This window comes from Argopecten irradians, chromosome 9 (genome assembly GCF_041381155.1).
Source record: "Argopecten irradians isolate NY chromosome 9, Ai_NY, whole genome shotgun sequence".
Classification (NCBI taxonomy): Eukaryota; Metazoa; Mollusca; class Bivalvia; order Pectinida; family Pectinidae; genus Argopecten; species Argopecten irradians.
The window spans coordinates 27068452-27081118 of NC_091142.1; the positions used below are offsets into that span (position 1 = coordinate 27068452).

At 32.5% G+C, this 12667-nt stretch overlaps 1 protein-coding gene across 6 annotated transcripts in view; it reads right to left on the bottom strand.

Annotated features, from left to right (window-relative positions):
• Nucleotides 1-12667, bottom strand: part of LOC138331918 (nucleolar and coiled-body phosphoprotein 1-like) — a 73583-nt gene that overhangs the window by 41753 nt on the left and 19163 nt on the right. For 5 of the 6 annotated variants that reach the window (XM_069279780.1, XM_069279779.1, XM_069279782.1 and 2 more), the window contains 3 exons: nucleotides 5686-5850; nucleotides 2332-2427; nucleotides 82-438 (listed from right to left, as the gene is read on the bottom strand). In XM_069279780.1, the coding sequence (XP_069135881.1) occupies nucleotides 82-438; nucleotides 2332-2427; nucleotides 5686-5850 (618 nt within the window). The remainder of the gene's footprint in view (nucleotides 1-81; nucleotides 439-2331; nucleotides 2428-5685; nucleotides 5851-12667) is intronic. The other variant, XM_069279781.1, reaches the window with a different exon arrangement.

Consider the following 12667-nt stretch of genomic DNA (forward strand, 5'->3'; position numbering starts at 1 on the left):
GGTACATTACTAGCAGGCATGGTATAACACATGAATTACTAAATCTATACAATGAAAGGGAAAAATATGATGACCTCTGACCTCTGTTGTGCTATCCTCCATGTCAGACAGGGCAGCCTCTTTCTCGTCTGGGTCATGAACTTTTGCATCCTGTTCATCATAGTCAGTCACCATCACCTCAACATTTGATTCAGTTTCGTCGCCTAATACCTCCTCAACATTCTCATCAGAGGTCAAAAGGTCACCGACACTGGCTCTTGTTTCCTCTACCTCCCCGAAAATCTCATCTATTGTTTTTTGGTCCTCTAATTTCTGAGAAGGCTCCGTGGAGTCCTTCGGATGATCATCTTTGTCTTTTAATTGGGTTTTATTTTCCTCAGCCTGGTTGTAGGTTTTCTTACTCTGGGCTGCCATGGCATTAAAAGATGCATCTGTGATCTGTTGAAAGTCAAAAGGAAAATGTTGATGATTTTATTTATATATTAAAAAATGTTTTGATTTAATAATATCAAATTCAAAAGTATATTATTTTCTTTATTTTTCACTTATTAAAGACTCTGATCAAATTTATTTAAAATCAAAACTGTCTTTCATTTTAATCATTCGATGATATTCAATTAATAAATAATAGACGAAATTAATTTTTTGCTGGTCTTTATATTGAATGTAATTTGAATTCAGAATAGCTGACATGCATTTTCGTAATGTATTCATCTGAATAAAATTTGTAATTTATTTATTTTGTTGAATAGGAAAACACTATTTCTCCTTTAAAATTGATTACATTAATTTCCAAAAGTAACATGACTGACTATTTATAACATAATGTCAATTATCAATCACATATTTTTTTTTATTTCAGATCTTTTAAAAAAAAACCCGCCCAACTGGTATTCTCTATAAATTAGATCTTGCTTGATTTTAATCAAAAAACATTTTCTGTATTTATTGAAACTTTGGTTTTGCTTTCGTCTACAATATTTCAGAATTGTTCTCATAATTGGCTAGAGTTACCAGCTCTAAGATAATTATATTGTTAATGAGTAAATCAGAGCTGAATGTACAGAAATTAGGGTCAGCTAGACTTTGGACATCCTCATAAACCTGATAATTCCCCCTTTCTGATCTTGCATGCAAAGATCTCTGAGTAATGGACTAAAAGTGCCAGATCAAACGAGAAATAAGTTGAGAAGTCAGCTTTTGTGAATAGTCATCTTGTGTTCACATCATGCAGTGACCAGGCATTAGGATCTGACAATCCATATATTGTAACTGTTTAACAAACATCCATCGGGTGATATAGTGCAAACTGCCCTACCACCATGCACAACCATCACAGATATATTTCGTTTGTTCTCTGACAAACAAGCTTAAAGCCCATGCATCATTCAGCCCTCCAAATGAAAGTTTGCGAAATCTTTCCCCCAAACATGCTATTAGATTGGTTCTCTTCCCTTAGTTCTCTACTCTCCGACTGCTGGCTGCATAAATTAGGTTTTGATTTTTGAAATTATTTCATGCTAACAGAGCTTAGTATGCTTATAGGAATGACGTTAAAGACGTTATTTTCTCTTACGGAAGTAGCCGTCTCTATGATGACATATGCACAGAAACGAAGCACAGGAATTCCTACTTGTCCTCAGTAAAGCCTATGCAAGGGAGATAACTGAGGTAGGAACCAGTCTAACATGCTATTCAAGTTAAATTTCATAAAAGTTGACAACCTGGACTTAATCAAAAGCAGAAAACAAGCATCAAGCACATTTTAGTAGTGAGCAAACGAACCATCTATATTGCACGAACAGAGATATCGGCTTTTAATTGTTAGTGACATTTTGTTAGGTAAAATTCCAAGCAATTAATTAGTGTTAAATTACAAGCATGCGTCGTTAGTAAATTAATATAAACGTATAAAACAAGTGTCATTAATGTGCATATAATGTGTGTAACTAATTAATTATGCTGTATTAATTTCAATTTCTTGATCAATACGATTGTCATTGGATCTTAGATACCCTTTCCTAAACCCAGCACCTCAATGTTAAAAGAATTCCTCTTCCATTTCAATGATAATCAATTGTTTTAAAGTATCATAATAGCATTCTGATTTCTTCGCATTTTTCTTAATTTACCCCTAATTAAAACCAGCTTGCTGCTATATACAGTTAAAAATGATATTTGTGTCACTTTGATAAAAGTTATCTCAAAAGAAAGTGGTTGAAATTTCAAACTTCAAAAATCAATTGTAAAAAAGAAAATATTTGATTTCAAATGCAGAAGAAAGCTATAAAAGATCTGAGAAAAAACTGATTTCTCTGACAGTTAACAAACCTGTGGACTAAGTGACCCCGTGGTCAATATATCATCAAGGTCAAGGTCATCATCTTCTAAACCCGCCAGCAAGTCTTCGAAACTTCTTTCCATTGTCTGATAGTAAGCAAATCATTCATAAGCACGAAGGTATTGTATTCCTACAGCGACGAATCCCTCTCAAAAACACAAGTCATGTTATGATATACACTGATAGGTGAAGTGATTCAAGTTAAAAAAAATGAAATTGATAAAGATTGGTTCCTGTATATCTTCTGATTTTGTATGTCTTAACAAGACCTATTCCGTCTTTGCATATTACAGAGTTAGCTCCCTTGCGTATAGGTATTGATTGTTACGTCATTATTTCATTAGCGCAATTCACGTCGTTTTCTCCGAAAACATATGACGTTACCCTACCAAACACACGATGTCACAATCAATACCTACCCGCAAGTGCAGATAACTCTGTAATATGCAAATTCAGAATATCTTAAGGAATATTTTTTTGATCATGAGGAATAAAATTTCTCATTCATAATTGTTTCTTGATTCTCTAATTACATGTATTTTATAAATAAAGTATTTTCGACTGGTTGCTGTAAAAATGTTTTGACTGTTGACTGATCATGATATAGCATGAAACAACTGTATATCTATGAAAAGATTTGAAATCTTCACACTATGAAAGAAATAACTATGAGTATTTCATGTTATGCAGTTAATTATGGCATTACAAAGTGTGAGACATTATTTTTACATTATCATACATATAAGATTATTATACCTCACTTTTATTTAGAATGTTCTGATTGGATTAAACTTGATCACATGACATTGAATAAGTTAGATGTTTCCCCGGAATTGGAAGGCGAGGGAAATAACCCCAGGGAAATAACCCCCGAGGGAAATAACCCCAGGGAAATAACCCCTTGGAAGCTCCGCACGTGACCGGAAGTTGACGTCATCTGCAACGTCAACCAACAATGGCAACGCTGTTGTTTATTTTTTTGTAGCCCAACGAATTTAACAACGTTGTTGTTGGGAAATATCTTCATGGATTCTTTTAACAGAGATTTTTTTTCTTTTGATTTTGTTCAGTATAATAAAATAATTATGTCCCTATGTGTCAGGATACATCTAGAATTGTCTCCCTGGAAAGAGTTATTTTCTCTCGGGCTTCGCCCTCGAGAAAATAACTCTTTCCAGGGAGACAATTCTAGATGTATCCCTCCACAGAGGGCCATAATTGTATAATGCCACATGATCAATATGGGTCAATTAGAATTTTAAAAGGATGTTGGGACACAAATTAAAACTGAGTGAATATATAAAGGAACCTTTCTTTAATCATGCACTGATAAATGAAATGAATTAACAATGAGTGCAAATGACATTAAAACAACAATTATATGATACTCCTGTCAGTATATTACTGTGTTTGCCATAATTAGCATCCATGATATTCAAAAGAAAATATTTTAAAAGAGACCTAACAGAAGTGTAAAAAAATTAATAAGTTGCAAACCAACCTTTTTTTTCGCAGAAACTACCAGGTAAATTTTGTGATTTCTGCATTAAAACAACTTTGTGAAGATTAACTTTCCTTGATTTGAAAGTTGAATTAAATTACGTATACCTATCACTATAAGTATAAACATTTACCAAGAATAATTTTAGTGATTTCACTTTAAATTGCACAAGAAAGAAAGTTGGTTTATATATGAAAAGTATAGCAGTATATTCACAACAGCCAAAATATTTAATCTAATGTCTTTTTGAGATACTAAAACGACATGGATAAATTACAATTTACCATTGATTTGATCGCAAAGTAGTCGAAGGATGGGACTAATCGATGGTAAAAAGTGCTCTACCTATGTTGTTGTAGAAACTCGAAACCCCGTACTATCACATAAATTTACCTCCGTGATCAAGGAATGGATGCAAATTAAAGCATTACAGTAATTAACTAATGAAACACAGTGAACATAATATGTGTATCTTTAGATAGTACTAATTGATGTGTTAAGGATTTTTCTGTGAGTTTATATGAATTTGTATAGTGACTATATGTCTTAGTATGTAATTCGGAAGAGTCAATACGGCAGTTTTGAGATACTGAAATGATGTGGAAAAGTACAATTTATTGTTGATTAGTCCCACCTTTGTTTAATTGTCATGTCATCTTTTAACATCATTTTTCTGACATCATAACCACCAGAAGGTGGAACTAATCGATGGTAAATAGTTCTTTATCTACATCATTTTTGGATCACAAAGTCCCCGTATTATAAATCTCTAAGTAGGCTTATAGGGTATGTTTGCTATCAAATAAAACAATATATACATGATATGAATGCACATGCTATAGTTTACTAGAAGGTGCAGATAAATTTGTAATAAATTCATAGAAATATATCAGCTAAATAACAAATATAATGTATGATGCGACAGTATGGGATGAAATATGAACATGACGGGATCGTTGTATGCCCCCCCTCTCCATACATTCCTATGATGAGGGCATACAAATCATAACATAGACCTGAAGTTAAGTAATAGGCTTGGGAGCATGTAAAGGTTTGTTTATAGAGCAAATCAATATTAGTATCAATTCACTGTACACAAACAACACTGCATTAAAAATTATCAATCATCAATTAAATGTATTTTATAAGAATCCTAGATTTTCTGGTAAAATTTTTGGCTATTCTCAATATTTTGATCAAGAATTTTCAACTTGAGTCATATTACTTATAAACAATATAGGTTCAACAGAAAATTACCCATTATATAATTATACAGTGGACCTGCGATAATACAGACATCAATAGGACAGAAAAATATTCTTACATAAATATCAGTGAACAATTTGATTATATATATCATACTTAATAAATTGAATTCAAAAATGTTGAAAATTTGCAATCTGGACAGAAAAGGCTGAGGACACATTAGTACTCTGATTATTGAGGGTTCACTGTATATTAAACAAAAAAGGTTTTCTAAAATTGTTTTCGAAAACTTTAGCAATTTCAATCAAATGTACAGCCAAGATGCATGAACTACTCAAGTTAGTACCACTTTTAGCTTTATGGTTGTCATTATAATACACAACACTGAACTTTTTTTATCTCCAAATTCCTGCTAAAACATAAAATATTTTTACACATGCAGCGTGCTAAATTCTGATATATATTTCTTACAACACTGACGAACCAAATGGCAGTCAAAGTGGACTATAAAATATTTTGCATATCTAAATATAATGTTATAAATTGTACAAACTAAACTAACACTTGTTTGAAAAATAAAAACCACGGTTATTGTATGTAGCCATGCTATTTTTGCCAAATGGATAAAAAATCTCACCCTATTCAGTTTTCCTCTTTTTGGATCTGCCATGTCATCTTCTTCGTCTTCTGTTTTCTTTTTAAGATCAAACAGGTCAGGTCGTCCAGCTGACTGGACGGTATCCAAATCTTCTCCAGATGTTAATGTCCACTTCTTTAGTGTTGGTTCACTATCTGATGTCTCCTGTAATGAAATTTCAAGGTATTAAATGAAAGAAATCAAGGTGAAATGAATTAAGATTTCAACTGTCAATATATAGTCTAGGTAAAATGAAAGTAAAAATTTCAAATGTCAATACAAAATCTAGGTAAAATGAAAGTAAACATTTCAAACTTAAAATGAAAGTGAAAATTTCACCTGCTTGATATAAAACTGAAGTAAGGATTATCATACATCATGGTAAAATGAAAGATGATTTTATTTTAATTGTTTATGTGGTATTCAGTGAAAGTAAAACTGAAACTTTCAAGCCCACATATATATAAAGCTGTAGAATTACTGTAAGAACAATTTTCAATAGCAGTTCACATAAGGCATGAAAAAAAATAATTACAAGTGGAAAACACAAGACAGCGTAACTACTTCACTTGTAAATTTTAAAAACACATTTTACAGTAAATATAATTATAAATACTTATTAAATAAAATTTTATGTCACCAGAACCATGACTTCTTTAAAAGCAGCACTAAAAGCTTTTCACATTTCAACTGTCCATGAAACGTATAAAATGATTTAAAGTAATAAATATAAATTCTATATACATATACATTCACTTCAACAGTTAGGAGTTTTTGAGAAGTTGTATACAAGATCTTATAACACTCTTATTACAAATCTATAATTGTAATTTTCAAATTCATTTTATCGGTATTCAATTTTGGTTATAATATTTGTTTTCATATTTACATGTATAACTGCAGCTTTATATGGTATGTGACTATTATTTACAAGTTAATTTTCACATCTGCAATATTTCATCCTCTGGTTAAGTAATTGCAATTAGACTTTTTATAATTAGATCCACATTCTTTTTACTTTTGGGTATTTTGAAAACAGATATTAACATTTATCAGCTTTGAAAAAGATTAGTAATCTTGGTAAACCAAGTTTAAATCATCAGGGTTCTCGTTAAAAGCCAGTTGCCAGCAAAAACAGCCATGTATTTCCTTGTTAACAACCAGCTATTTTTGTCAGAAATAAGTATTGGCCACCACGGGGGCATTTAATCATTAATTTTCAATCATCTTTTAAAAAACTAAGTGAGAACCCTGAATTCATCATTTAGGTATGTCTTGTACCTCAGGGTAGTATATCTAATTCTCACAACAGAACATGTATGCTGCTACATTTCCAGCATCTTTTCTCCTTAGATCCTAAGAAGCACTAAGCAATTATGCATTTTCCCAACACACACTAAGCTTTTCCAGCATTGTCTAAACCCATGTAATTTCAATCATTTTTATAGCATGGAACCCAATATCAATCCATTAATCATTCCTATACAATATATATGTTTAAGTGATTGACGAGAAAATCATGTAATTACAATAATTCCATTAGACATGTCATTTTAGAGATTTTCATTCTTTACTACTGGTGCAGAAATTAAACCTGGGTTATTTGATGACTGGACAGGTCAATCGGTAATGTACTCTAAATGTAGCAAGTTGAGATACAAACCCAGAAAATAGGGAGAGTTGGCAATACTGTCTTATGCACTTTAATTTGAGTAAAAGAATCAAAGTTACCCTGTAGTTGTTTATGGATGTTTAAGTATGCTGTAGGCCAGAAATTGATTTGCTAGATGATATATCCAGCCTTACACCAGCCTCTATACATAACAAGCTCACAGCTGTTGATAGGCATACATCATAAGAGTAATAAAACGACAAAGATACAAATGTGGACCATACGAAGGAAATGTATCATACATTGTTATATGCAATATATTATTCAAACTTTGATATTTTGAAAATACATAATAATGAAACAAAAACCTATAACTGTAACTTTTTAAAAAAAATTATCAGCTAGCTGTCTACTAAAACATAATGGTCATTAAGAGTATTAATTATCTTTTGTTTAATTGTATACTGACCTATCACCTATACCAAACTTTCACCTATACTGACCTCTTCACCTATATTGACCTATTCCCTATACCCACCATTGACCTATACCAACCTGTCACCTATACCGATCTTTCGCCTATATAAACCGACCTATCACCTATACCAACCTTTCACCTTTTCATTTTCTCTAGAAACTGATGAGAAATGGGCTAGTCTGTGATGATGATTTTAAGAAACATATCTATAAATTAATAGAACCTGCCATTAAAAAGAGATCTCCAAATAGACTTGACTGAGCATTAAATGGGCATTCAAACATTTAAATATCAGAACAATTCAAGTTGACAGAGTGGTTTAATGTTCCGACGCAATATTATCACAGGATTAAGTCCTCAACCTCTGGGTTGTGAGTTTGAATCTAATGCGGGGCTGTTTGTAAGTCAGTGGTTTTTCTCCTAATATTCCAGCTTTCCTGAACCTTTTATACCTGGTACATACTTAAATGACTGTTAAATGGAAGTTAAACAAAACAAACAATAGATCCATGATGCACATGCATTGTATATCTAACAGTCAGATATATGACTGATTGGGAACTGTATTATTTTAATCATTGTTGTATAAGGAAACAGTTATGAAATGTAGGCCTGATATTAAAATGGCAGAAAACTTGTAAGTATTTTATCTATAAATATATACATTTTCTGACAGCCAATTTCACACACCAATGGCCAAACATGTCCACCATCTAATCATTCATAAATGAGTGAGCTATGTAAGAAACACATTATTTAGATTGATCACTCAATGTATTAACTGGGCTATATTTAGTATCATAACAATAATCAGTTAAAATATCCCAATAGTGACAGATATACCAGCAAATTATGTTTCCAGGTGGGATATTTCGTATCTAACCCAATATGGTACCCAAATATAGTAGCAGAGGATTTAACAATTAGATAAGAATCTTAATTAATTGATCTTCTGTCTAACATATTACAGTTATATAATAATATATATAGGATATTAAATGAGAGTTCATTTCATATAAGATTTTATGAAACAAGAAGTTTTTATTTTTGAGAGCCTTGGCAAGCAAAAATTAAAACTTCTAAGGCAAGTTTAATAAAAATCCCATATAAAATGAACTCAAAATTAAGACACTTTTTATCACATAAATACAAATACCTATTTTTTCAATGATGTCAAAATGTATTTGAAAATTTGAAAATCCAGCGGAGGCTGCCATTTTGGCTCGCCATCCTCGAAAACATCACATCATTTTTCCTGATGTCATTTATTGTTCCACCTAATGAAATTCGCTCAAGGTCATATTACACTAGAGACATGGACGAAATTACTGGATATCAGGGCGATTATGAATATATATAAACTATATTTCAATTTTTGTAAAAAAAAAATTCCCCTTGAACTTCAAAATGAAAGGCTCTTGACGAATTCTGGATCTTTAACACAGAATCACATCATCGGCACATCTACAGCATATAAAACATAATACAAAAAAGTTATCACATATTCTGTCATATTTACCACAACCAAACAACATGTGCCATAATGACATGATACGTATTCATGAAATGGGAAACTCTACATATTCTTAATATCAAAATTAGGATTTAGACACACCTCCCAGTCAATTTCTATATATCCACATCTGTTTTTGTATGTAATTTATATAAGCAGCACAGATCCGAGATACTACTCTGAAAGGTCAGCACATGCATCTACAAAAACACCTCAATGAAGTCACCATGGACTCTCTCCAAGACAAGGTATCCATACCAGAAGTAATTTAAGGACACTAATTAAGGTACACATCGACTAATTAGCCTCCAGACATTTTTTTTTTTTTTTAAATCTGCCTTCTCATCAGTCATTTTAAGAGAAAGCTTCTGAAGAAACAGCTGAAACAGCTAGGCTTGTAGTCACAAGAAAAAAATATTTTAGTCAGAAGTGAGCCCTGAATATTTTATATCTTATAAAAATTCAGATCACAAGGATCAAGAAAATTGAGTTAGGCAACCATTTTTGCTAATGTCAAATAAATACCTTTCAAATGCATTGGATATAAATTGGGACATCTACAGGCTCAGGAAGTACATTGACGAGTTGATGCACTATTGATCCTTGCCCTACCCCCAACAGCAGCATATTAGCATCATGAAGTTTCTCACATTATACAATCCAATCCAGATCTTCTTTCTATGCAAACATGGAAAATCATCAACAATCTTACCAAGATCACAGAGGCCATGTGTAAAGGATGAGTCATGCTTGACAACCTGTCTATCACCACGGTAACACACTCCATCACTCAGAACGGTAACAGACAATTAGACCTGTGACCATACCTGTGATTATAGGTCGTTAACAATTTAACAATACACACACAGGTGTACACTTCACTGCTAGGAACAGTGATCAGACAACAGTACTATATGTTACAACATTGTAGCTCTTATATTGGATGTTCTAAGTTGTTTTACCACTCGTATTAGCCACTGATCAACAGTATTAGTTGCCAAGAACTGAATGTAGGTTGATGGTTTTTTTTCCCCACTCCACTTTTCCTTCTCTATCAAAAGTAGACATTGAAAAAAATATCCTTAATTGCAGTAGGAAGTACAAGAAATAAGAGACAAAACAACCAAACCTTAATATTTACACGACCCATTCATTAAATATTACTCGATCTTCAACTTCATTAAATTACGGTATTCAGAAAAAAGGAGATAATTAACACTTCTATTCCGATCAACATTGAACTTCAGAGTTAATCTGAAAAGATAATATGAGGAGCCGTAGAACAGACAACAAACTTATTCTAAATAACACTTCAGACTTATTCTGAACAGAAATTAGGAGACAAAAGATTATATCACGTGTGAATTACTATGTGTGTTGATCTGCCTTACACATTTATTATTACATTTCATTACTATGTACAGTGACCTTGATAGTACCTGTTTCTATTCATTTTTTTTTTATTCTATAAATTTAAAATGCCTAATCTGTAGGACACAATTGGCCCAGACTCAATATGTATAGAAAATTCATCTGAGATGTGACAGGGTGACGTGACAGGATAAAACAAGCAAATTCGTGGAATTTCCGTCCCCCACTTTCAGGACATATTGTAGGTAAACATTATTGAGGTTAGGTTTAACCTTGGTTGAAACATGAAAAAATAAACTGAAGTCTTATTCGGAAGTAAGACATTTAACTTTGTTACCAAGTTTGAAGAAAATCGGTTAACATTTATTATAGTTATTGTACGGAAGTGGCAGAAAAGATCTGCCAAAAGTGGTGATCGAACTTGGCTAAGCCCTTAAGGCATTTAACTTGTTATCAAGTTTTAACAATATTAATTTTAACATTTGTTAGTCATTAGGTACACAGAAACTGCAGAAAAATGACAGTTGTAGTAAATTAAAGGGCCATAACTCTGATAAATAACACCCGCTGAAAGAGTTAATCGAACCTGGCCAGGCACTTAAGGCATTCAACCTTGTTACCAAGTTTGAAGAAAATTGGTTAATATTTATTACAGTTATTGTACGGAGGTGGCAGAAACTGACTTTTTTATTTAAGCAAAGGGCCATAACTCCACTAAATACTGTCCGTTGAAAGTGGCAATCGAACTTGGCCAAGTCCTTAAGGCATTTAAACTTGTTACTAAGTTTGAAGAAAATCAGTTTACATTTGTTTCAGTTATTGCACGGAAATGGCAGAAAATGACGTTTTTAGTAATTCAAAGGGCCATGACTCCGCTAAATAAGGTCCATCGACTGTCGCGATCGAACTTCGCTGAGCCCTTAAGGCATTTAAACTTGTCACCAAGTTTGAAGAAAATCAGTTTACATTTGCTACAGTTATTGTACGGAAATGAAGTGTTACAGACAGATGGACAAACCCAAATTAATATCCCCCGTTTCGGAAAAAGCGGGGGATAACAACACAATTATGCATAGTCTCAGAAACAAAGTTTAACCTTGACATTTGAACAACCAATGTGTTATTACTAATAAACCTACAGGTGTTGACATAGACCATCCACCCAAATCCCTGTAAAACTCAAAATTATCGAAGAATTCAAAATCAGTGGGAACAAATTACTTTTAGATTATCAACGTATTGATCTATAGTTTTAAAAGAAAGGGGAGACAATCTTAGAAATACATATGTATATTTCAACAGAGAAATTCACATAAGAATTTTACAGGCCAGTTCAGTGTTAAAGTTTTTCATGAGAAACATAGATTTACTCCACCACAGCCTAGCTATCTGAAATGGCAGCAATTGGAAGAGTTACAGAAACCTAACACACAGGGTTATCTTGATGTTGATATAGGGAAATGGAAACATTTCAAAAAGTCGGAGCCAAAGCCTGTGATAAGATTTCACCATTTCCTGTAGTATACTACTGCTCATTAGACACGTAACAAAACCCTCAGAAAACCATGCAAGGAATGATAATATTAAATTGTCTACTTTAGTATCTATAACCCATTATTTCAAATTGTAATATAGTAGTTGTTTTTACATTTTGAGTTTCTCTCTGATTATGTTGGGTATACCTTCAGCTGATCATCCTATAAAACATCATATTGCATTGTGTGACTGTAGAGACAAAACATCATATTGCACTGCGTGTCTGTTGTGACAAAACATCATATCACACTGTGTGACTGTAGTGACAAAACATCATATTGCACACTCCAGAATTTTGCTATCTGTAATCTGTCACATACAGTCATCACTGATGCACTCAAACACTGAAATTTGTCAATACATTTTTTGTCTCGCTATGACATGTGTGATTCTAAGTTTCAAACTATGGGGAAATTATCTAATATTAGAATTCTCCTGAGAAAATCTGTCAACACTTTACAGAACTAGGTGG